Raw genomic sequence first — 22,805 nt, forward strand, 5'->3', positions numbered from 1 at the left:
GACAACTCAGGGGTGGACAGGTCTGTTGGGGAAATAAGGCCAAAATACAGGGGGATGGTGGGCCAAGAACAGAGTTCCCCCCAGTCCCGCTGCGTCTGAGGTGGGTCCCCCCTCCCTCGCCCCTGCGGACTTCTCCCAATTGGGGCTGCACTGCCGGCCGGAGCGGCGGCGAGCGACCGGGCCCCTCGGGGAAGGGTGGTTCTAAGTTCGGCCACCTGCTGCCTTGACACCTGCGGGGTAACTGCTGGCAGCAGCGACCCGGTGAGCTTGAAACCCGGCGGGAATGCGACCTGTCTCCCGAATAGTCAAGTCCTTCGCCTCTTTGAGCCCCTGGCAACCTCCTTAGGAGCCTGTCACTTCCGCTTTCGGGCGCAAGGCTCTGTCCTAGTTAAGTCCCTTGGTTCCAACCAAAATCCTCGTGGAGAGGGCAATGACCCCGTGGGGCCCCGCTTCTGTCTCGTCACCTTCCTGAATTCAGGCTACTTGGTCGGTCGGTCTGTCTCTGTCTCGGGAAATTGGGGGACAGTCTTTGCTGGGGCCCTGGTGGAGAAAACTCTCCTCTCGGAGGGCTTCCTTTGCGGGTTCCTTGGGCCCTTGTCTGCCCTACCCTTCTCCAAAAGTCCATCCTCCAGAACCCCTCTTCCTTCCCCTTTCCCCGGCTTGAGGCCCGCGGGGTGAAAGGGCTGGGACCTGCCCTGTGACTGCTGCTGGGGACCCGGGGCTTTCCGGGTGCGCGGCCTCCTTGGACCGACGGGTCCCCAGCTCCGCCCGCGGGCGGCTCCCGCGTCCGAGGAGCTAAGAGAGCTATTAATTTCTCCGCGCAGAAATCGATGCTCTTGTCAGAACAGCGATCGATGCCAGCCCAGCCCAGCTTGGCCCTACCCAGCCTGGGGGCCAGTGCCGGCTGGCCCGGGTCAGTGGCTGACGCTGGGTCGCCAGGCGCCGCGCAGTGGGGGCTGCCGACGGCGCCCCCACCCACCCAACCTCGGCGGAGCTCACACCTTTGCGCGCGGGCTTCCAGCGCCACCCTGTGGCCTCTCCTGGAAATCGGCGTCTCGGGTCCCGGGTCTCCATTCTCCGGCTGTTTGGGGGCGACACCTTCCCTTTCTGTCTCTTCTGTTTTCCTTCCCCAGGTTCTGCGTTTGGTCTTTTGGGGATCCCTTCCCATTTCTTTCTAGGCTTTAGAGAGTGTTTCACCTAATTTATCCCAAGTGACATGCACACTCCCTCAGGCACGCGCCCCGTGCGGAGTGAGATGTGAGGCCGGGGGCTGGCTAGGATGACCTGGACGGCAAGCTTTCCCAAAGCTCAGTCATCTCCCCTCCCCCCTAAATGCAGCTTCTGTAGGCTGGGAGAAATAATGTATCAACTTCCCAGTTCCCCTACTCCCAGCAGACACCTCCGAGGAGTTCTGCGGCTGCCCTTCCGCGTCTCCTGGAGCTGGGGGGATCTTGGGGGAGTAGGCTGCCAGGGTGGGGGCAAAGTTGGGGACTTAGAAGAGGAGGGGGAGGGGTTGGAGTCAGAGGGGGCGGAGCGAGGCCGGGCGGGGGCCGCTGGCTCCGCCCTTTCCTGGCGGCTGGGTCTTTAACACTGCCCAGCGCACATGTCGCGGGAGGCCAGGCAGCCGCTGCTGGAAGCACACAGACGGCTGCCCGGCCGGGGCGAGGCGGGCGCCGCCGCGATGCTGCGAGGCGGACGGCGCGGGCAACTCGGCGGGCACCGCCGGGCTACGGGGCCGGGCAGCCTGCTGGCCTGGCTGATGCTGGCATCTGCGGGCGCTGCACCCTGCCCCGATGTCTGCTGCCCCCACGGCCCTTCGGGGCTGCGCTGCACCCGGCCTGGGGCCCTGGATAGCCTCCGCCACCTGCCAGGCGCCGAGAACCTGACGGAGCTGTGAGTGTCTGGCGGGCGAGGGGGCGCGGGGAAAGGCGGGCATAGCAGTGCCCCGTGGGCACGGGCTCGCCGCTTGCTTGCTGTATCAGGAGGGGCAGGCGCGGCGGGAGGCTGATACCGTGCAGCCCGCGACTGTGCCTCGGCTTTCCTCCGCTGCCCTGGCAGCCTCCGCAGTTACTGCCTGGAAGTTGGGCTCAGAGCAGCTGCGGTGCTAGCTTCGAGGAGAGGAAAGGGAGCTCTCTGTGGACCAGATCTGAGAGAGCCCAGCCTTCTAGAAACCGCTTTCTGGAGCTCAGCCAGGAGTCCACCCTCTGCCCTATGCAGGGGGCGGTTATCTGCAGAGACACCCCCCCCCCCCAGTTTGGCATCCTCACCAACTCCCTTTTCCAGGGAGAAATCAGCCCCCTCCCCCTTCCTTGTCATGACCAGGCAACACCAATTCTCTCTGGAATTGGGAATTGAACTGGAATAGGTGGGAGGCGCTGAGGAGCCATAGCTTGGTGGTTGAGCTCTCTTCTTCCCACTTCCACCATCTCTTGTCCACACCGCCTCTTGATTTGGATGTGGGAAATGAGAGCCCCACCTGGCTTCCCTCTCCCCACCCCATCTCCCTCACCACGCTTGTCTCCCTACTTTGGGCAGGGAGTCAGGGGCCTTGCTGAGAGACTCTCCTCCCTTCGGGACTGGAAACGAAGAGGAATCTCCAGCATTTGCAGTACTCTGACATCCTGCAGTAGCTGGTTACAAAATACTCAAGTACTTTTTAGCAGCGGGTGAAACCTAAGGGAGTATTCCGTACTTACTGGCCTAGAGGTACTCAAGCATCGCATGGTGGTGGCTGGAAAATACTTGAGTATTCTATGTGGCTGGCATGGCCAGCAAGACTTCTAGAAGAAGAAAGGAACTGCTAGAATATTCTCCTCCTGTGGCCTGGGGTTAGCGAATGGGCAAGGAGCCCTGACCTCATGTATGACAGGCTGGAAGGTATCTGAGGCAGGGGCCATCGATGTCTGGAAGTGACTTGAGCAGCCTGCAATAATTGGCACTGAGTTACGTGGGTATCTTGTGGTAATTAACAGGAAGGTACTTGATCTCTCTCCCTAATGGCCCTAGGGAGATGAGGAGGCAAGATGGCCTTGTCTTGGTCTGGACCTAGGTTTCTGCATGATGGGAGGGGGCCTGAGGTCCAGACTGCCACCCCCAATCCCGTCCATTCATCACTCTGGGCCTTCAAAGCAGGGCCCAGGCTCCTGAATGTTCCCCATCAGCGCTCTCTTTTCCTGATTCCCTTCCGAGCCCCTAGTAGGTCCAGCTGGGGGAGGGGGTGGTGGGAAGTGTGGACAGGTTGGGGCTGGGGGGGTGGGAGGCATGCAGGGTGGTGAGCTGAGCTGTCACTCTGGGTGGGGCGGCAGTCTAACCCCTGCCTCCGCCTGCAAGGTCCCCTCCTCCTCCCTCACCCGCAGAGCTAACGAGGAGATAATGGACTCGAATAGACAGATTGATTATGAATCCAAACGAATGAGGCAGCTTTGAGCACGCTGCCTGACAGTTTGCACACCCCCGGCCACACTACTTCTCACTCCCTCCCGGGGTCCCTATAGCTCTAGGTCCTTTGGGCAGGGGCTGGTGGGGGGGTTGGCAGGACAGGGACCTACTCTCTCTCAGAGTCACTGGAGTTTTACTCCCTAGACCTCAGGGGACTGAGGACCCGATGCCTGGCTGTCCTGCAGGGGCCAAGTCTGGGAAGGGCTGGCGGGGAGGGGTCATTCAGGCTGGTCCTGGTTCCCACAATTGAGGAAAGTACAGGGTAGAGGGGGAGATTTCTGAGAACAGGCAGTGAGTCAGGGGCCCCTGTGTGTGTTGGGGGCGGGCCTGACGTGCCGCTGCAGGGCAGCTGACTTCTCAGGAACTCCCTGGCGTGCCAGATCCAGAAGCTGGACAGGGCCTGGGATGTCAGAAATCCCACAGCCCTGCATGCCTGCTTTTACTTCTTTCTTTCTCTTCTCCCCATCTTGCTTTCTCTGGCTCTCTGTGCTTATCTACCTGTCCCTCTGTCTCCCTTTTCTTATCTGTCTCTCTCCTTGTCTGTCTCTGTCTCTGTGTCTCTGCCAGTCTCCTCCTGTCAGTTCTTCCTCCTAGGTGTCCCTGTTTCGCTATCTCTTTGTTTTTCTGCACCCTGCTCCCCACCCTCAGCCTTCCCATTGCCCTCTCACTGTGAAACACAGCCACTTGGTGCCTCTCCACCATCCCCAACTCTGACTCCCTCCTCTCATTGCCCCTCTCCTCCTCCCTGGGACCCTCCTGGGGCAGGGAGGGGCTCAAGGAGTCCCTGACTGACAGCCTCTATGCCTGTCACTCGCTTTGCTGAAAGATGGGGGGGGGGGCGATGGAGGGGTTGCTTTTTTTTTTTTTTTTTTTTTTTTTTTTTAGGGGTTGCTTCTTGAGTGTGGGGAGGGACCAGCTTTGAGGGGGAGAGGGTGGGGTGTGTGTGTGTGTCTGTGCGTGTGCACAGCAGTATGGGTGAGCCCAGACGGTGGCCCCTGAGTGGTGTGTTTGGGAGCGCATATTTACATGGCCACAGGGCTTCCTTTGTTCTGGGTGGGGCAGTGGCAGGGATGAGCGTAGGCCCTTTGTGGAAGCAAGCGTTTCAGCGTGACCCCCTATTGCTGAGCGTGTGCAGGAGGGGCTCTGTGTTTAAAAGCAGAACGCCAAGCTGCAAATGGACTTGTGTGTGTTTATGAATGTGAGTATGCCCACACATTCTCACGTGTGTGTGCGTGTGTGTGTGCGCATGAGAGTTATGCAGCTATGTTTTTCCCCGTGGGGATAGCGTGAGCATGCACACGGGCACACCTGTGGGTTCATGCATGCATGTGTGGGCGTGTGTGAGGAGATGTGTCTCTGTGCATATGTTTACACATCTGTGTGTGTGCATGCTTGAGTGTGTGAGAGTGTGCATGTGTGATGGTGTGAGGATGCATGCATGGGACGATATGGCTGTGTGAGGTGGTGGGTCTCCATGCCTATGAGGATGCATGTGTGTGGGCATGCCTGTGCATGTGTACGCGTGTAAACAGGTTTTTGTGTGACTGGATGCATGTGTGCACACGCGCGTGTGACTGGGAGGGAGGGAGGTGGGTGGGCGTGGGAACTCGAGTGTGGGCCTGCGCCCCTGTGACTCCCAACCCCTCTCCCCACAGCTACATCGAGAACCAGCAGCATCTGTGGCAGCTGAAGCTCAGTGACCTGAGGGGCCTGGGGGAGCTGAGAAACCTGTGAGGGGCTCCACACAGGGCCTGGGGGACCAGAGGGTCAGGGAGGGCTCAAGGGGCCCGGGAGGGGCGTGGGAGGACCTGAGAGGCTGAGGACGGAGGGGCTGGCCGGTCAGTGAGCCCAGTGGTCTCAGGGGTCCAGGGTGGCTGAGAAAGCTTTGAGGAGGGCGGGGAGGGGTCCAGGGCTCGGCACTGGGGACTGGAGGGCTGGCATGGGCAGAGAGTGTGACCCAGGGGAGCTACGAGCCTCGGTGCTGATCCTGCTGCACCCTCCCCAGCACCATCGTGAAGAGTGGTCTCCGTTTCGTGGCGCCAGATGCCTTCCATTTCACTCCTCGTCTCCGTCGCCTGTGAGTGGCCAGGGTTGGGCAGAGGGGGGTGAGAAGACACCTAGGCTTGGGCGGCTAATGGGCTTGGCCCTCCCCAGGGAACTGTTCTGAGGAAGGCCCCAGCCTGGTCAGGGAAGTCGTTCCACCCATTCTCCTGGGGCCTTCTTCCCATCCACTTCAGGGATGGCGGTGCCCTCAGCTCCCACCCCTGCCAGCTGGAAGGTCCTTCTTGCTGCCTCACTTCCATGCTTCATGCTACAGGGGCACTTCTCATAGGTGCCTGCCTCAGTTTTCTTCCCAGGGCTCAGATACACACCAGTCCAAAGGGAGCAAGGACGGGGAGCAGGGCTCCGGGTTCTGGCCGGGACTCTATCTCCCACCTGCTCCCTGGCCCCTGGGATAGCCTGGGAGCTGGGGGACCAGATCTGCCACTCGGGGTACTCCCCTGGGAGTCACAGCCACCCCTTCTGTAGAGGAGGGGGAGGGGCAGGGGTGGGCAGGAGAGACCCTTGGAGTCCCTGGCAGCCCCTCTGAGGGTAGGAGTTCAGCTCCTCCTTCTCACCACTGGCAGGTGGAGAGATGGGAAGTGTGGTGGGAGCCTGTCATTCAGAGTTGTGCTGGGTACTCTAAACTCTCTGTGTGTCCGTGATTTAGCAACAACGACAGACAAAATGAGGTGATGTTACCTCACTGACTGTGTACTAGGGCTTCAGTTAAAAATGCGTACTCAGTGACACCTCACGATACTTAGGTCAGCGAATCTTCGCAATCAACCTGGCGAGAAAGGTAGTGTCATCTCCATGTTATAGATGAGAATTCTGAGAATCAGACGTGTTCAGTGGCTGGGCTGAGGTCACGCAGCTGTAAGTGGCAGGACAGAGGCACACTCAGCTCTGTCTGGCGCTAAAGCGGGTAGCCTTTGTGGTCCCCGTGTGGCGGCTACTCTCCATCTCAGCCTCCACAAGCTGAAAGACAGCTAGGCAAGGGGAGGGGTCAGGGCAGGCCCCTCAGAGGCAGAGGGTCCCAGGAGTGGCAGCCTGGTGCAGGGCGCAGAGTACTGGAGCTGGCCCTCACCCAACTCCCCTTCTCCATCTCTACAGCTAGGGGGCTGGGGGTCTGGCGTCCATTGCAGCCAACTTTCCTTAGTCCCTGAGGAGGGGAAGGAAGGAGGAGTGGGGAGGGAAGCCGAGGAAGGACTCTGAGATCCTCACACGGCATCCAGCAGGGGGCAAGGGAGTGTGGAGGCCCCGTGCTCCCCCTCCTCCTCTGGCCCGGTCCTGGGCTCTGTGGGCAGGCAGCACAGATGGAGCCCCTGCCCCCAGCTGGGGCCTCAGCACTTTGCCAGCTGGGGCCAAGGCTTGGGGAGGGGGAGCGGCTGTTCCCTCGGACCACCCCGCCTCCCTGGGGTCTGGGGAGGGGGTTAAGTGGGGTTAACCCTTGTTGTCCCAGGGAGAAGAGCGGGACTCAGAGAGCCTAACCAGTCCCCCCTCTCCAGTGACTCGCCGGGCTAGGTCTAGTTGCCAGGGCTGGGGTCGGGGGAGCCAGATGTCAGCTTCCTCCTGGCTCCTCCCCTCCCTCACACTGGGTCAGAGCAAGGTCGCTCGCTCACAGGGTCTGTCTGCTCTGTCTCAACTCCCGCAGGGATCTGTCCTTCAATGCTCTGGAGTCTCTCTCCTGGAAAACCGTCCAGGGCCTCTCCCTACAGGAACTGTGAGTGTGGGGACTTCCAGGGGCAAGAGCAGCAAGTGTGTGTGTGTGTGTGTGTGTGTGTGTGTGTGTGTGTGTGCCCTCGGGCACTTGAACCTCTGTGTGAAGGTATGTGTCGCTGTGTCTGCATGGAACTTTGGGGGGGGGTGGGGTGTTCTCTCTGGGGACCGCGTGTTTGGCTGTCCATATGCATGCTTGTGAACCCCCCATCGAAGCAGAAGCTGCAGGCCCAGCCATTGAGGTGGCGATTGCCCTGGGCACACTTGGGGTGGGGGGTGGAGAGCTGGCCTGGACAACTGATTGCGTGTGTGCTTGGGAGGCGGGGTGCTGGCGTGGTTCTCGGGGCCTGTGCACACGGGCACATCCGCCCACAGTGCTCATGGGATGGGTGGGACGGCAGTGGTCCGTGTATGTTTGGTGGGCGCCTCAGGCCTCTGGGTCACCCCGGAAGGCTGTGCCCTTCTCTCCTTGTCACCCTACTTGGAGCCCTCACCTGGCTTGTCACCCTGGGGAGCCCAGGTGAGGGAATTCCACGTAGCCCACAGCTGGCTGTCTTTGACTTTCGGCATTCTATTTCTTTCAGCAGTGTCTTGTGAGGGGGGTCCATGAGAGGAACTTCTCCCATCTCCCCACTCCTTCACCTCTAGACAGTCCACCCTGCTGTCTAACTGCACTCCCTCTTGCTGTAGTACTTCCTTCACATCTGCCCTTCCCCTGACTCTCTTGGTGTCCCCCACACCCACCAGAGTCCTGTCGGGGAACCCCCTGCACTGTACCTGTGCCCTGCTCTGGCTGCAGCGCTGGGAGGAGGAGGGGCTGGGCGGAGTGCGGGAACAGAAGCTGCAGTGTCCCGGGCAGGGGCCCCTTGCCCTCATGTCCAACACCAGCTGCGGTACGTGCTGGAGGTGGTGTGAGGGGCTGGGAAAGAGCACCATGCTTGGGGAGAGGGCATTGGGCAGGGCTCAGGGGGTGAGCCCTGAAGAGGGGCTGGGAAACGGACATTGGCAAGAGCTGGGGGAAACTGAAGGTTGGGGGGCAGGAGCAGGGGCTCTGAGGAGGGTGGGAGAAGGAGCACCGCCCTTGGGCGGGGCTCGGAGGCCACTCCCAGCTCTAACGCCCCTTGGGCATCCTGGGCCACCAGGTGTGCCCACGCTGAAGGTCCAGATGCCCAATGCCTCCGTGGACGTGGGGGACGACGTGTTGCTGCAGTGCCAGGTGGAGGGGCAGGGCCTGGAGCAGGCCGGCTGGATCCTCACGGAGCTGGAGGAGTCAGCCACGGTGATGGTGAGAAGCCCTCCACTGCCCGTGCCCCCATGCCCCCCTCCTGATTCGAGGCCTGCACAGAGCACAGGAGACAAAGACAGGGAAAGAGAGACAACAAATAAGAAGCACATAAAGGGTGAGGGATGGACAGAGATGGTTTAGAGCCCTGGGACTAGGCCTCGTGCTGCTGGACAGCCGCAGGCATGCACATGCCCTCAGGCCAGGCCCTGGCCCAGCAAGGACCCCAGGCTCCACCGATCCGCCACAACTTAGGTCCCCACTCTGGGATCAAGGTGCTGGCCACAAGAGAGAGGGTCACAGAGCCCTCACATATTGGAGCTGAACAGGGGACCCCAACAGACCAACTCTCCCATCCACCTCATTTCTAGATAAGGAAACTGAGAACCAGGGACGGGGCGCAATATTTGTGGTCCTGCACCCAGGCCAGTTCTTGGGGGCCTTTCGGTCATTTTCTGGAGACTCTGGAAGCAACATCCTCTTGAGTGTGTGATGAGCATATTAATAAAGGAGGCACAGGTCTGGTTCCAGCTCTCTCCCTAATTAATTCTTGGAGTGACTTTTGGAAAAATCCCTCAATCTGCCTGCACTTTGGTTTTCTTATCTGTCAGCTGAGGAGGTAGACATGATGGCCTTCTGATGTCCTGCCTGCCTCTGGGCACTCTCTGTCCTCAGGCTGGCGACGGGCAGCTGAGAGTAGCTGTAGTTGACTCAGGAGGCCTCATGGACAAGGTCAGCAGGGGTCGACGTTGGGCTGTGCCCACCCGGAAAGCTGGCCCCTCACGGGTGGACACAGAGGGTCCAGTCCCTGGAAGGAGCTGGGTCAGTGAAAGCAGGGGTGTGGTGTTCAGTTTGGAGGCCCTCGCTTTGGGAGGGGAGTCAACCCCAGAATTGCTGGTGGCCCCTGGAACAATATTGAAGGAGGAACCACTGGACCCCTGAGCAGGGGGTCCAGACATGGTGGAGGGACCACAGGCCACTGAGTGGTTCCTCCTCTCCCAGAGATCAAAGCCACTGAGTGTGAGTAATGGAAAAGGGGACAAGGCAGAAACAAGAGGCTGGGCATGACCATCTGTGGAGAGACTTTTGATAAGCTATCTGTTTTGGGAAGTTGCAGGTTTTTGCTTTTCTCTTTGGGAGCTTTACATGTTTGCTACCACTTCTGTTTTCTGGAGACTTCCTATAGAAAAGCCATACCCTAACTGGGCTAAATGGAGGGGAGGGGAGGGGAGGCTGGTCCCCCTCAGGAGTGTGAAGGGTGGCAGAGCAGCTCAAAGGGAAGAGTTCATGGGACGCCATACCCCAGGGTGACTTGGAGGAGATGAGACAGCCGAGAGAAGCTTAGGGCAGGGCTTCCCCTTGGGGTGGCTGGAACCCAGGCCTTGCATAAGAGGCTGCAGAGCTCTTCTGGAATCTTTGAACTCACATATTCCACTGGAAGCCCAGAGAAACTTCACCTTTCGTGGTATTTATTCAAGGGATTCCACATTTACAAAATTTCCAGATAAATCAGATTTGTCCACTACTTCATCTATTTTCATCATTTTATGAAAATAGCTTTCTAAGATGTCAAAAGATCATTTTGTTTACCTCTTCAGCTTACAGAATAAGAAAATCTTGGTTCAACAAGATTAAGAATTGTCTTAAGGCCATATAACGTCCATGGTGTTTTAGGAAGAGAATCTGAATCTGATTCAGTCTTTTGATGATGATTCAGAACCAAGTCACTTAGCTTCTCTCTAACTTCACTCTCTTTTTCCATCTGCCAAAGGTAGTCATCATGATTCTACCGTTGCTTCTAACTGCTGTCCTGTTACCAGCACCATCTCTTTGTTTCTGATCTTCCTTGGGCTAAGACTAGGTTTCTTAGAACTATGTGTAAAACAAGAATGAGTAGGTGGTGAGGTCCTAGCTGGTTTTCCAATTAGTTGTGCATATTTAGTACTTGGGATTTGTGACATCTATTTAGCTGTTTAGATGGTGGTTTTATGGCTTGGGGTACTTTGTGCCTATTTTGAGGTTATTGGTTGTGTTCTAGATTTTTCAGATCATTAAACAAATGACCCAGGAGAATCTGCAAACAAGCTCTAAAGGAGGGCCATTCTCTGCTATATTCTCTCCCACACCTTTTTCCTTCCCCTCCCTCCCAGCCTTCCTCCCTTTTCCATCTGGGCCAGAGGGTCTTCCCAAAGACATCAGCTCCAGCCGCCCTGCCTCCAATCCCAAGCCAGCTGAAGCTTTTCTTGATTTTCCCCTTTCTTCTATGACCCAGCAATCTGGGAGTCTGCCATCCTTGGGACTGACCCTGGCCAATGTTACCAGTGACCTCAATAGGAAGAACGTGACGTGCTGGGCGGAGAATGACGTGGGCCGGGCTGAAATCTCCGTCCAGGTCAACGTCTCCTGTGAGTCCCAATGACTGCCCCTGCGCCCACTCCCATCCCTTCTTCCCTGAAAAGAGGATGTGAGTGTGGGGGGCTGCAGGAAAGGGGTGGGATGTGTGTGTCCACAGCTGCTCTCTCCCAGCTGTTTCCAGATTCCCATGAAAACCTGATCCTTTGAGGGAAGTCCTGGGGGCTGGTCAAGGCCAGAGGGACGGAGATGGATTTCTTTTTGGCCCCTGCCCAAGTCTTGCTACCTGAAGCCCTCAACACCAGCTGCCTGCCCGTTCTCACTGCTCTGCTGTATTTCTTCATGTCCGTTTCTCCTTAGAACTTTTGCCCTACATCCTAGTTTTATTTTTTTTATTTTTAATTAATTAATTAATTAATTAATTTATGGCTGCGTTGGGCCTTAGTTGCGGCACGCGGGATCTTTCATTGCGGTGGGCGGGCTCTTCATTGCAGCGCGCTGGCTTCTCTCTAGTTGTGGCCCGGGCTTAGTTGCCCCTTGGCATGCGGGGATCTTAGTTCCCCCACCAGGGATCGAACCCGCAACCTCTGCATTGGAAGGCAGATTCTTAACCACTGGGCCACCAGGGAAGTCCCTACATCCTAGTTTTAAAAGAAGAAATTCCCCATCTAAGTTCCTCTTTAGGCTTACTGCCGAATTTCCCTAGGTCTGCCACAAATTATTTAAAATCTTCTATGTTATATAAATTTTTCTTCTTGTGAAACAACATACATAGATATGTACACAAAACATATACACCTTAAACAGTAATTATTCTTACCAGCAGTTAAGAAGACACTCTCTTCCTCTCCCCATTCAGAACCCCGTCCTTCTCCACCCCGTCCCGACTTTTGTGATAATCATTTCCTTGCTTTTAAAAATAATTTTACACACGTATGCTTCCCTATCAATATGGTTGAGTTTTGTCTGTTCTTGTACATTATATAAATGGAATCATATCTCGTATTATTTTGTGTCTAATTTCTTCTGCTCAACATTATTTTTTTTTTAAGATTTATTTATTATTTATTTTATTTATTTTTGGCTGCGTCGGGTCTTAGTTGAGGGATCTTAATGGGATCTTTGTTGAGTCATGAGGGATCTTTCGTTGACGCGTGCGGGTTTTCTCTCTCTAGTTGTGGCACGCAGGCTCCAGAGCACTTGGACTCTGTAGTTTGTGGCACGCGGGCTCTCTTGTTGAGGTACGCGAGCTCAGTAGTTGTGGCGCATGGGCTTAGTTGCCCCGCGGCATGTGAGATCTTAGCTCCCTGAGCAGGGATTGAACCTGCGTCCCCTGCATTGTAAGGCAGATTCTTTACCACTGGACCACCAGGGAAGTCCCTCAACATTATTTTTGTAAGATTCGTCCACGTTAATGGGAGTAACTATTAGTTCATTCAGTTCACTGCTGAGTAGTATTCCATTGCATGAGTGCTGGCTGGAATTCCAGTATCGTGTGTGTGTATGTGTTTATACATATATATATATATATTTATTTATTTATTTGTTTGTTTATTATTATTTTTTTTCTATTATTGAGGGGCTTTTGCTTCTTTCAGGTTGGGTCTATTTCAAACCCATATCTTTTTTCAAAAAGTTTTTAAACAGTGTATATATATATATATATATATATATATTTGTTTGATGTTTAGGCCCCCTTCCCGATCTTCTTAGGCTTGATTACACTTAATTTTTCTACATCCCTCATCCAAAAGACTCCATGTCTAATTTCCATAAGCTGGTACCCTACTTCTCTAGGACTGTTACTTATTTTCTTTAAACCCACCACTTAAGTTTTTTTTTTTTTTTTTCAAGGAATTATTTAATTTTTGGCTGCATTGGGTCTTTCTTGCTTCACGCGGGCTTTCTCTAGTTGCAGTGAGCAGGGGCTACTCTTCGTTGCAGTGCGCGGGCTTCTCATTGAGGTGGCTTCTCTTGTTGCAGAGCATGGGCTCTAGGCACACGGAGCTTGGGCTCTAGGCACACACGGGCTTCGGTAGTTGTGGCCTGCGGGCTCTAGAGCGCAGGCTCAGTAGTTGTGGCGCACGGGCTTCGTTGCTCCGCGGCATGTGGGATCTTCCCGGACCAGGGCTCGAACCCGTGTCCCCTGCCTTGGCAGGCGGATTCTCAACCACTGCGCCACCGGGGAAGCCCCACTTAAGTTTTTTAAGCTTGAGTTTTATATACCTGCTGCCTGATTTATTTAAGATGTACTGTCAGCCTTCTTCAAAACGTCTCTCCTTATGAATGGCTTAGGGCCTGCTGACCAGTTTCTCTTAGGCCTACCCCCTGATTTCCAGCTGTACACTCCCACCCCCACCTAGGATTTGTCAGGTCTGCAGCTGCTCCCGGACTCTCTCTGTCCCCTCTCTGGCCCGCAGTCCCCGCCAGTGTGCATCTGCAGCCAGCGGTGGAGCAGCACCACTGGTGCATCCCCTTCTCCGTGGACGGGCAGCCCACGCCCTCTCTGCGCTGGCTCTTCAATGGCTCTGTGCTCAACGAGACCAGCTTCATCTTCACCGAGTTCCTGGAGCTGGCAGCCAACGAGACCGTGCGACACGGCTGCCTGCGCCTCAACCAGCCCACCCACGTCAACAATGGCAACTACACGCTGCTGGCGACCAACCCCTTGGGCCAGGCCGCCGCCTCCGTCATGGCCGCCTTCATGGACAACCCTTTCGAGTTCAACCCTGAGGACCCCATCCCCGGTGTGAGGGCCACCCTGAACCCTGCCCCCTCTCCCTGGGTTCCACCTGGGTACAGATCCAGGTGTCCAGGGATGCCTGGCCCACTTCCTGCTGTGATCCTGACCTCAGAAGTTGGAGTGCCTGGTCTTGGACAGAAAGGAGCCTGGGGTTCTGGTGTCCAGCTCTGCGCTGTCCTCCTTGCCCCTGCCTCCCCCAAACCCCAGGAGTCCTGAACCCCTGAGCTCTTCCATTCACTTGGGCTGGCTGAAGAGAGAGCCACGCACCAGGGCATCCCTGGCCCAGCTGGAAAAGGGCCACGTGCATCTTCTCCCTTGAGGTCCAGCAGCTCCACCTCCCCATCCCACCCCCACCCACGAAGGGATGAGTCCCAGAGGGGGAAGGGGATGCACTGCTCTTTTCCCCATCTGATTGCTTTCTCTCCTCCCTCCTGCTGCAGTCTCCTTCTCGCCGGTGGGTGAGTAGCCCAGGCTGGAGGGGAGGTTCTGTCTGGTCCCTGGAGCTGCGGCTGGGGCAGGGGGTACAGTTAACCTGATCCTTGAGGGGTCAGCTGGGGCCAGGGTGGGGAGTCGGTAGAGGAGACACAGTGTGTGCCAAAGCCTATCCTTCCTGCCCTGTGTCCCCATAGACACCAACAGCACATCCGGAGACCCAGTGGAGAAGGATGAAACACCTTTTGGGGTGAGCGTGGGAAGTGGAAGCTTGTCCAGGACTTTAGATTCAGGAGGCCGGGCTAGAGGCTCATCTGCATGTCATTTCTGGTCAGAGCACAGAGATCAGTAGAATCTGGCCTGAGCTTAATCAGCCCCCTTTACAGCCGTGACTCGGAGGCCCCAGGGGAGGAGGAGGCAGGTCTGGGGGCCTGGCTCTGGGCATCTATGCAGGATGGAGAAACAGTTTGCTATGGGGGAGCTCTGAGAGTGCAGACAACCCCCAAATCTGACCACCCCACACCCTCAGGTCTCCATGGCTGTGGGCCTGGCTGTTTTTGCCTGCCTCTTCCTTTCGACGACATTTCTTGTGCTCAACAAATGTGGACGGAGGAACAAGTTTGGGATCAACCGTGAGTTGGGAGGCTGCAGAATGGCTGTCTGTCAGTCTGTCCGTCTGGCTTTGTTTCCTGCTGGCTCTTCCCCACTCTGTCCTCTCTGTGGGGGCCTGTGCACACATGGAGTTCTACAGAGTGTGTGTTTGGGGTATACGAGGACTGGCTATGGGGCTTGTGAATATGAGTGTGTCGGTGCTGGAGCCGGGGTAGTTTCAGAGGTAGCATCTGCTAATTGGTGGCTGGATTGTAGTCAAACACTAAGTGGGTCTGGGAGGTCTGGGCTCTGCGGGGGGGCAGTGGGGGAGTTCTCTGGTGGCCCACGGGGCCTGGGGTTGGACAGGAGCCAGACAGAGAATGGCCATAGTGCCTCCCCTTCCTCCTGCCTGCTGTCTTGCTTCCTAGCTCTTCTGTTCCGCCCGTGCAAGCTATGAGGTGGGGTCGCCTGGCACGCTGCAACCTGACAGGAGCTAGAGTGTGTGCCTGGGCTGTGACCCCGCCATGTGACTGTGTCTCCTCCCCAGGCCCCACCGTGCTGGCTCCAGAGGATGGACTGGCCATGTCCCTGCATTTCATGACATTGGGTGGCAGCTCCTTGTCTCCCAGCGAGGGCAAAAGCTCTGGGCTCCAAGGCCACATCATTGAGAACCCACAGTACTTCAGTGATGCCTGTGAGGGGCTGGGTCAAGGGTGCGGGCGAGCCTGTGTGTGTGTGTGTTTGTACGTGTGTGTGTGTGCATGTGGAGAAGCCCCTGTGTGCCATTGCCTTTGCCCACCCCAGGCCTGAACAAGCCTTCCCTCCCACCCCGCTGCCACCCATGTGCACATCATGTCATGGGGCTTGGTGAAGGTGTGAAGGCTCAGTGTCCATCCTCCCCTTTGCCTGGCACCCCCTGTGCAGAGCACAGCCCTGCTGGACAGTCCTGTCCTTGCCCCTGTCCCATCCTTCCCAAGACTGGGGCTCTTGTCTGATCCTGCAAGCCCCCCCGCAGGTGTTCATCACATCAAGCGCCGAGATATCGTGCTCAAGTGGGAGCTGGGCGAAGGCGCCTTTGGGAAGGTCTTCCTAGCTGAGTGCCACAACCTGCTGCCTGAGCAGGACAAGATGCTAGTGGCCGTCAAGGTAAGACCTTGGCCATGCGATATTGCTGGCCCGGGCCCCCCTCCCTGAGCACCATCATTCCAGGGTGGGGTGCTCAGGCTGGTGGGTGGGAGGCTGGGGTCTGGCATGGTTCACGCCTTGGGGGTGGATGGGTCACCTTGGACGTGGGGAGGTCAAGGCTGGGCCCCCACCCAGGCCCGTCCCTGCCCCTACCATCCAGGCGCTGAAGGAGGTGTCTGAGAGCGCCCGGCAGGACTTCCAGCGGGAGGCCGAGCTGCTCACCATGCTGCAGCACCAGCACATCGTGCGCTTCTTTGGCGTCTGCACCGAGGGCCGCCCGCTGCTCATGGTCTTTGAGTACATGCGGCATGGTGACCTCAACCGCTTCCTCCGGTATGAGGGCCTGGCCCTGGCGCTGGCCCCTGGCCCGTCGTCCCTTCCCTACAAGCACATCCCTGCTTGTCTGCTGAACTGAGGGGGGTGGGACACCAAGAAGGAGCAGGAAGGCCCTGTCCGCGAGGCAAATGTGAGGCAAGTGTGTGAATGTGAGGAGAGTCCGTGCGGAGGACAGAGCGGCAATGTCAGGGAGGTTGCATTAGCAGAAGTCACGAGCTGAATCTTCAGGATGGGTAGGCTTTGCAGAGACTGTGTGTGTGCACGTGCGTGTGGCACACAGAAGCCAGGCCTGTAGGAGGTGGCAGTTTTGATAACTACGATAACAGCAATGACAGACATTTATCAGGCACTTTCCACGCTCCAGGCACTGTGCTATATATTTTATAATTCATTCTAATTATGACTGTATGTGCTTATACATATATGTCTGTATAATAATATAAATGTATATTTATTTTTCATAGTCTCCTAGCATATATGGCAATTTATACTTGAAGAAAGTTACCAAAAATTCGTTTCTTTGGGTTTGGACAGAACAGCTCTGATATGTTAACTAATTTGTACTGATAATTTTAATAACTTCAAGAAATGTACCCATTTCTCAGATGAGGCTTAGAGAGGTTAAGTGACTTGCTCAAGGGCACACAGGTAACAAATGGTCCAGGGAGATGTGACCCCAGGCAGAGCCCTGCTCTCAACCCCTGACCGTGATGGTCACATATTCCCTTCGTTGCGTCCTACTCCGATGAGGTGGACCCCCTGTGAGGTTGGGGCCGTGTGAGGCAGGGAAAGGGCCAGGGTTTGGAATCAACTGCGACTTATTAGCTGCGCCTATTTTGCCAAGTAGATTTCCTCTCTGGCCTCAGTTTCCCTACCAGTAAGAGGGACAACGTGGGACTGTGGTTCTGGATGAGTGTGCTTGTACAGCTGATGGTAGTGATTTGGTCTCCAGACATCCCTTTGGGAGTGACAGGTCATTCGTGTAGCCAGGCTGCAAAATTCAGCTGGGAGAGACCCCAGAGTCTGAGCTTATCTTCAGCATGGGGAGGAGCCAATGGAGGATGTGGAGCGGGAAGGAGGTGAGGGCAGACCTGAGGTTAAATGTGGAGGTGAATTGGCTCAGAGGAACCCAAGTCAAGAGGAGGCCAAAGAGGAGCCCTTCCCCTTACTCACCAGATGCGGTGTGGGCTCTGTGCTAGGGACCGGCTGCAAGCCAGGATCCATCTGGGGTCCAGGATGGAGGAAAAGCAGCTTTATATAGTGGATAGGGCATGGGGAAACCAAAGGAGGGAAACATGAAAGCTCCTAGATGAGTCTAGAAGACTTCCCCTAGGAGGGGCCATCTATTTCTCCTCGCCTCTGGGCCTCTACCTCTGCCTGGTACACTGGGTCTCCTTCCCAGCCCCTTCACCCACCCCTGTCCCCGACCCCTTCAAGTGGCTTACCCACCTCCCTTCCCAAGGGCTTGAGTGTCAGTTTAGATGTCTCTTCTTCCAGGAAGCCTTCCCTGACTTCTTCCATCCCTACCCTGAGTGCCCATCAGGTGCCCCCCACACTGCACTGCTGTAACCTGTTTATCTGCATCCTACCCTCCACTGTAGCTCTGGTGCTTGGCACATTGGAGATGTTACCTGGAATAAGTGAAGAAATAAATTGTTGAGGAGAAAGTTGGCCAGTAGGAAAGGGCAGTACTGACAAAACCATCAGTCAGACAGCTTCAGAAGAAGGAATATTTGGGGAATGGAGATGAATGATCGGGGAATGGAGATGAATGATCAGGGACTGGTCTGGAGGGATGGCTGTGGGGAGGAAGAGGGCATCCTGGAAACCTTTGGAAGGAAGGCTGGATACCGAGGGCAAAGGTGAGAGAGACAGGAATCAAGGACGACCACATTTCAGGCTCACAGCCTGGGTGGGGGATGTTCCCTTCACTGAGGCAGGGGCAGGCCTGGGGGAAGATGCTGAGCACCTTCGCAAGGGCTGAGTCGGAGGTGTACCCGGGCAAGAGATGTAGGGGCCAGTGGGCAGCTCCAGTGGGCTTGGAGTTCAAGGGGGCTGCCTGAGAGGAAGGCATTAATGTGGAAAGTGTGGGCACCAGTGGAAGCTCTAGAGGTGGGGCACACCAGCCGCCCCCCATCCCGGTCCCTCCAGACAGCTGCCTCCCCTGTTCTTTCCTTCCTCCATTCCCTGAGTCCCTTCCCCCACCCCCCAACCCCCAGCTCCCTGGGCTCCCTTCTCTCAGGCTCCTGGGGGTTCTCTCCTCCCAGCCTATCCTTCTCCCTCACTCTTTCTCGAAGGTCCCACGGGCCTGATGCCAAGCTGTTGGCTGGCGGGGAGGACGTGGCTCCAGGGCCTCTGGGCCTGGGGCAGCTGCTGGCCGTGGCTAGCCAGGTCGCCGCGGGGATGGTGTACCTGGCGGGTCTGCACTTCGTGCATCGGGACCTGGCCACGCGCAACTGTCTGGTGGGTCAGGGACTAGTGGTCAAGATCGGCGATTTCGGCATGAGCAGGGATATCTACAGCACCGACTATTACCGCGTAAGTCTTTCACCCCGACCCCTCCCACAGCATCCAAACTGCAGACACGCTAATGCCGAGTCCCCCTCCAGTGCCTGCCCTTGCTGGGCACGCCCTCCTCTTCCTCAGGCGGTGTGGTGTCTGAGACTCTCTGGCTCTGTTTTTTAACCCTCCTCCTACCCCCTCGGCCCCCAGTGGAGGAGGGTCTGTCTCCACTATCGCGGAGGGAAACGGCACCATCGGTTTTTCCCTTTTAGCCCTGGGCCGGAGAGCCACTTCTATTTATTTTTAATGACGGGACTGGGGGCGGGTCTGCGTCAGGAGAGGCTGTCCGCGGTGGGCGCCCGCAAGAGGTGACGCAGCGCCCGCACGCCGGCAGGTGGGAGGCCGCACCATGCTGCCCATCCGCTGGATGCCGCCTGAGAGCATCCTCTACCGCAAGTTCACCACCGAGAGCGACGTGTGGAGCTTCGGCGTGGTGCTCTGGGAGATCTTCACCTACGGCAAGCAACCCTGGTACCAGCTCTCCAACACAGAGGTCAGCCCCGCTCCGTGGGTCATTCCCTGCCGGCCACCCTTTCCCCGCCCCTTCGGGTCCCTTTTTCAGGAAATTCTGTCCCCTTCTGCCCCTCATCCCACTGCCGGCAGGTCGGGCACCCATCCAGCATCCCGCTGACACTGCTCTCTCCACCCCAACCCTGTTCTTTTCTCACATTCTTCCTTCTCCTATTCTAACTGGCTCCTGGGGAAACCTCAAAGCACTTATAAATGGAGCCCAGACCCCCATCCCTAGCTGCATTTTATAGACCTAGTAGGCATCATCAGGGTGAAAGGGAGAGGCATGGAAAGAGGAACACAATACGAGAGGGCCTGATGCTGCAGCAGGAAGGCTGGAGGTTAGACTGTAAGAAGGACGGTCCTACACCTCCCCTTGCCCTCCTGGCTGGGCACAGGTGTTCCCTCTCCCAGAGCAGCTCCCCCCCCACCCCCTCCTTGGCTCGCAGCTGTCAGTTTCCATTTCTCCTCCTAATGCAGTCTGCTCCCTGGAGGCTGGTGGCGTGGGAGAGAGGGTTATAGATTTTAATTTTCTCAAGCACTGAGAGAAGGAATGGAATTAGTGCCGCCCATAACCCAAGTCCTCTAATGGCGAGGGAGGGAAGAAGGGGGGAAGAGACTCCAGGCCCTTCAAGCATCTCCCTGCCACAATCTCTCCTTCCTTGGATCCCTTAGCTGCTCTTGCAGTCCTTCCTGGAGTTTAACTTTGATCTTTCCTGCTGCAGTTTTCTTTTAAGAGCAGCTAGGTCCCCACAGAGTGGTACCTGCAGAAGAGAAAAAAAGTGGGGTTGCCGTCTACCTTAAAATGCAAGCCAGCCACTTTTCAAGGCCTTTACCTGCAACCCTGCTCTGTTTTCTTTTTGCCCTCTGGAGCTGAGAGATGGAGAACCCTTCCCTTCTTCCATGCAGCCGTCAACACTAAACTGATGGATTTGGCAAATGCCTTGGCCTCTCCCCTTCTTTGGCCCACCTGGCAAGTCTTCCTAGGGTCTGATTCCAGCCCTTTGGGATACAATTCTACCCCAGCCCAACCCTCCCAGGGTCTCTTTAGCTTTAATCCTTCCACTGCTCAGTGTCAGAGTGGAAAGGAATCTTGGGATTCACTGCATCCTTTCAGATTATTAGTAGCCACGAGGCCCAGACATATCGTATGACCTGCCTTGGGAGCTTCAATGAGGCAGAGGCAGTGCTGGGTCTGGCCTCACTCTCCTGCCCCCAGCCCAGTGTGCCCTCTTCTCTCTCCCTCTGGTGGCCCCAGGCGATCGAGTGCATCACGCAGGGACGTGAGCTGGAGCGGCCGCGTGCCTGCCCACCGGAGGTCTACGCCATTATGCGGGGCTGCTGGCAGCGGGAGCCCCAACAACGCCACAGCATCAAGGATGTGCACACCCGGCTGCAAGCCCTTGCCCAGGCGCCTCCTGTCTACCTGGATGTCCTGGGCTAGGAGGCTGGCCCAGGGGCTGGGTAGCCGGAATACTGCAGCCTGCCCTCAGCGACCCCCATGGCTCCCAGCAGCCCCAGGGTGATCTCAAAGCATCTAACTCACCCTCAGCATGCGGGAGGGGACAGGTGGGGTCTGGGAGCAGAGGATGTCCCTGCTTCTCTAGACAGGGTTCCGCCATAGCAATTATATTTATTATCCCTTGGCTGTGTCTCTTGCCAATTCTTGGGATGGTGTCGTTCTGGGAGGGGGTTGTGGGGACTCAGGTAGGGGGATGACTCTCCGGGATCCTCCCCCTCTCTGCTTAACCTCAGCCACCTACCCCTACTGCACGCAGCCGTCACCTCCACCTTGTAGTGGTGGGTTGCCTCCCAGTCCCATGGTCATCTTGTCTGCCTGGCGGTGAGGCAGCCTCAGGTCGAGCTTCCCGGACCTTCAGACCCTAATTGCCTATCTCTGTATTTCATTCAGGAAGGCTGCAGTAGGAGGGATTGAAGTTAGATGTGGAGGTGGACAGGATGGAAGCATTGGTGGGGTGAGTGTTCCTTGTATTGGTGTGCCCAGAACAGAGCAAGCACACAATGCAACAAAAGGTTGAGAAAGAAAAGGGGGGGACAGCTTGCGTATGTGGGTGCATGTGTACGTGAGAGCGCACGTGTGTGTGTGTGTGTGTGTGTGTGTGTGTGTGTGTACATGTGGCAGGGACAGGGAAGGAGTAGGATAAAGGAATGGTTGAGGGAAGCAGAACCCCTTGTTCCTTCCCCTCTGTCACTCTTCTCGGCTCTAAGTGCTTTGAGATCCATACCTGGAGGCCAGGAATTGAGCAAGGTGGCTATTTCCTAAGGACCAAGCCATCTCCCCATTCCATTCTGCCCGAGGGAGGAGGTAAGCTCTCCCTTCCCCTCTGTCCCTTGGAACACCACTGGCCCGAGGCCACCACTGGCCCGAGGCTTCTGTCAGCTCCGAGGCTGGGTGAGGTCCCCCACCCCAAGACCTGGGCCCTGGGCCCTGCCCCCATCTTCCTCACCCTGGAGCCAGGGAGGAGCAATTTCCTCCCACCCTCAGCCCCATCACTTCCAATCACCTGCCCAGCTCCTGCAATAACCCATGCTCCCCATGGCTCCTCAGGGCTAATGGTGTGACTGTCTCATGTCCCTGGGTGCCCAGCTCTCCCCACCCGGTGATTCAATCTGGGTCTTATCACCCCTAGGCCTAGGCCGATGGTGTCTGCCTCTTGTCCAGGCTGGTTAGTGCTAATGGAGGTCTGACCCAGGGCTGCGGGCTGATTGATGGGGGGGGTCTGGTCCTTGAGGGCCAAGTTCAAAGGCCCTCCTCTCATGCCCTGGGCTGAGTGGGGCTGGTGCTGCGCCACCCCTGGGAAGGGAGGGCTTAAGCAGAAGTGATTGGGAGGAGAGGAGGTTGGAACGTGCTGGGAGAGACAGGGTCAGGGGATCAAATCCAACAGGTGAGCCCAGAGACAGTGCAAAGAGAGAGACAATGCAGACCGAGAGAGGGACAGGACCTAAAGACGTGGAGACAGGCTGAGAGACTGTCGAGAGGGTGTAAACAGAGAAGGAGAAAGAGACGCACAGACGGATGGACACAGATGAAGAGACAGAGGCACAGATGAGTGACGTAAAGAGACACAGGTGGCACAAGCAGCTGAATCAGAGTGTCCTGGAGAATAGCATGGCCTCCTTGGAGGGTGCCTTCTATCTCGCCCACACTCCCATCCTCCCCACCTCCTCAGGCCCCTTGAGCCTGTCTTCAGGGCCGAGGAGGGAAGTGGTACACACTTCCAGCCTTGGAGACTCTGTGGGTAGAGGCGTAGGGGGCCTGGGGTTTGGCCCACACTGAGCATCACTGAAGCAGAGGGTATGGAGGTCAGGTGGCAGAAGGGACCCGCCAGGGCATGTGGAGCGTTACCAAGGTCAAGAGCATCAGAGTCTCAGAGGCTCTTAAAACCACAGCTGGAGGTATTGCTGGAAAAGCTGGACAGGTGAGGTGAGGGGTTCTGGGAACAAGGTTAGGACAGGGAAAGGAAAATGCTGGGAGACTGTGGGAGAGGGAATTGGATAGCTTTCATCGATCTGGGAACAGGAGCTTAAGCCAGTGACTTTGATTCCTTCAGGCAATCCAGTCGGGGCCTGGGACCTTGTCCTGGGTGGTAA

At 56.7% G+C, this 22,805-nt stretch overlaps 1 protein-coding gene across 1 annotated transcript; it reads left to right on the forward strand.

Annotated features, from left to right (window-relative positions):
- The first annotated feature begins 6,165 nt into the window (after nt 1–6,165).
- On the forward strand, nt 6,166–20,839 carry NTRK1 (neurotrophic receptor tyrosine kinase 1). Its single transcript, XM_059922191.1, is given in 16 exon segments — nt 6,166–6,170; nt 7,136–7,204; nt 7,948–8,093; nt 8,343–8,485; nt 10,755–10,887; nt 13,255–13,581; nt 14,018–14,035; nt 14,207–14,259; nt 14,539–14,641; nt 15,148–15,294; nt 15,616–15,746; nt 15,946–16,118; nt 18,419–18,659; nt 19,018–19,176; nt 20,452–20,547; nt 20,549–20,839. Coding segments are annotated over 16 exon segments (2,115 nt in total). The 3' UTR covers nt 20,720–20,839.
- Nucleotides 20,840–22,805: the final 1,966 nt, after the last annotated feature.

The sequence above is a fragment of the Balaenoptera ricei genome, chromosome 1, assembly GCF_028023285.1.
Source record: "Balaenoptera ricei isolate mBalRic1 chromosome 1, mBalRic1.hap2, whole genome shotgun sequence".
In the NCBI taxonomy this organism is placed as follows: Eukaryota; Metazoa; Chordata; class Mammalia; order Artiodactyla; family Balaenopteridae; genus Balaenoptera; species Balaenoptera ricei.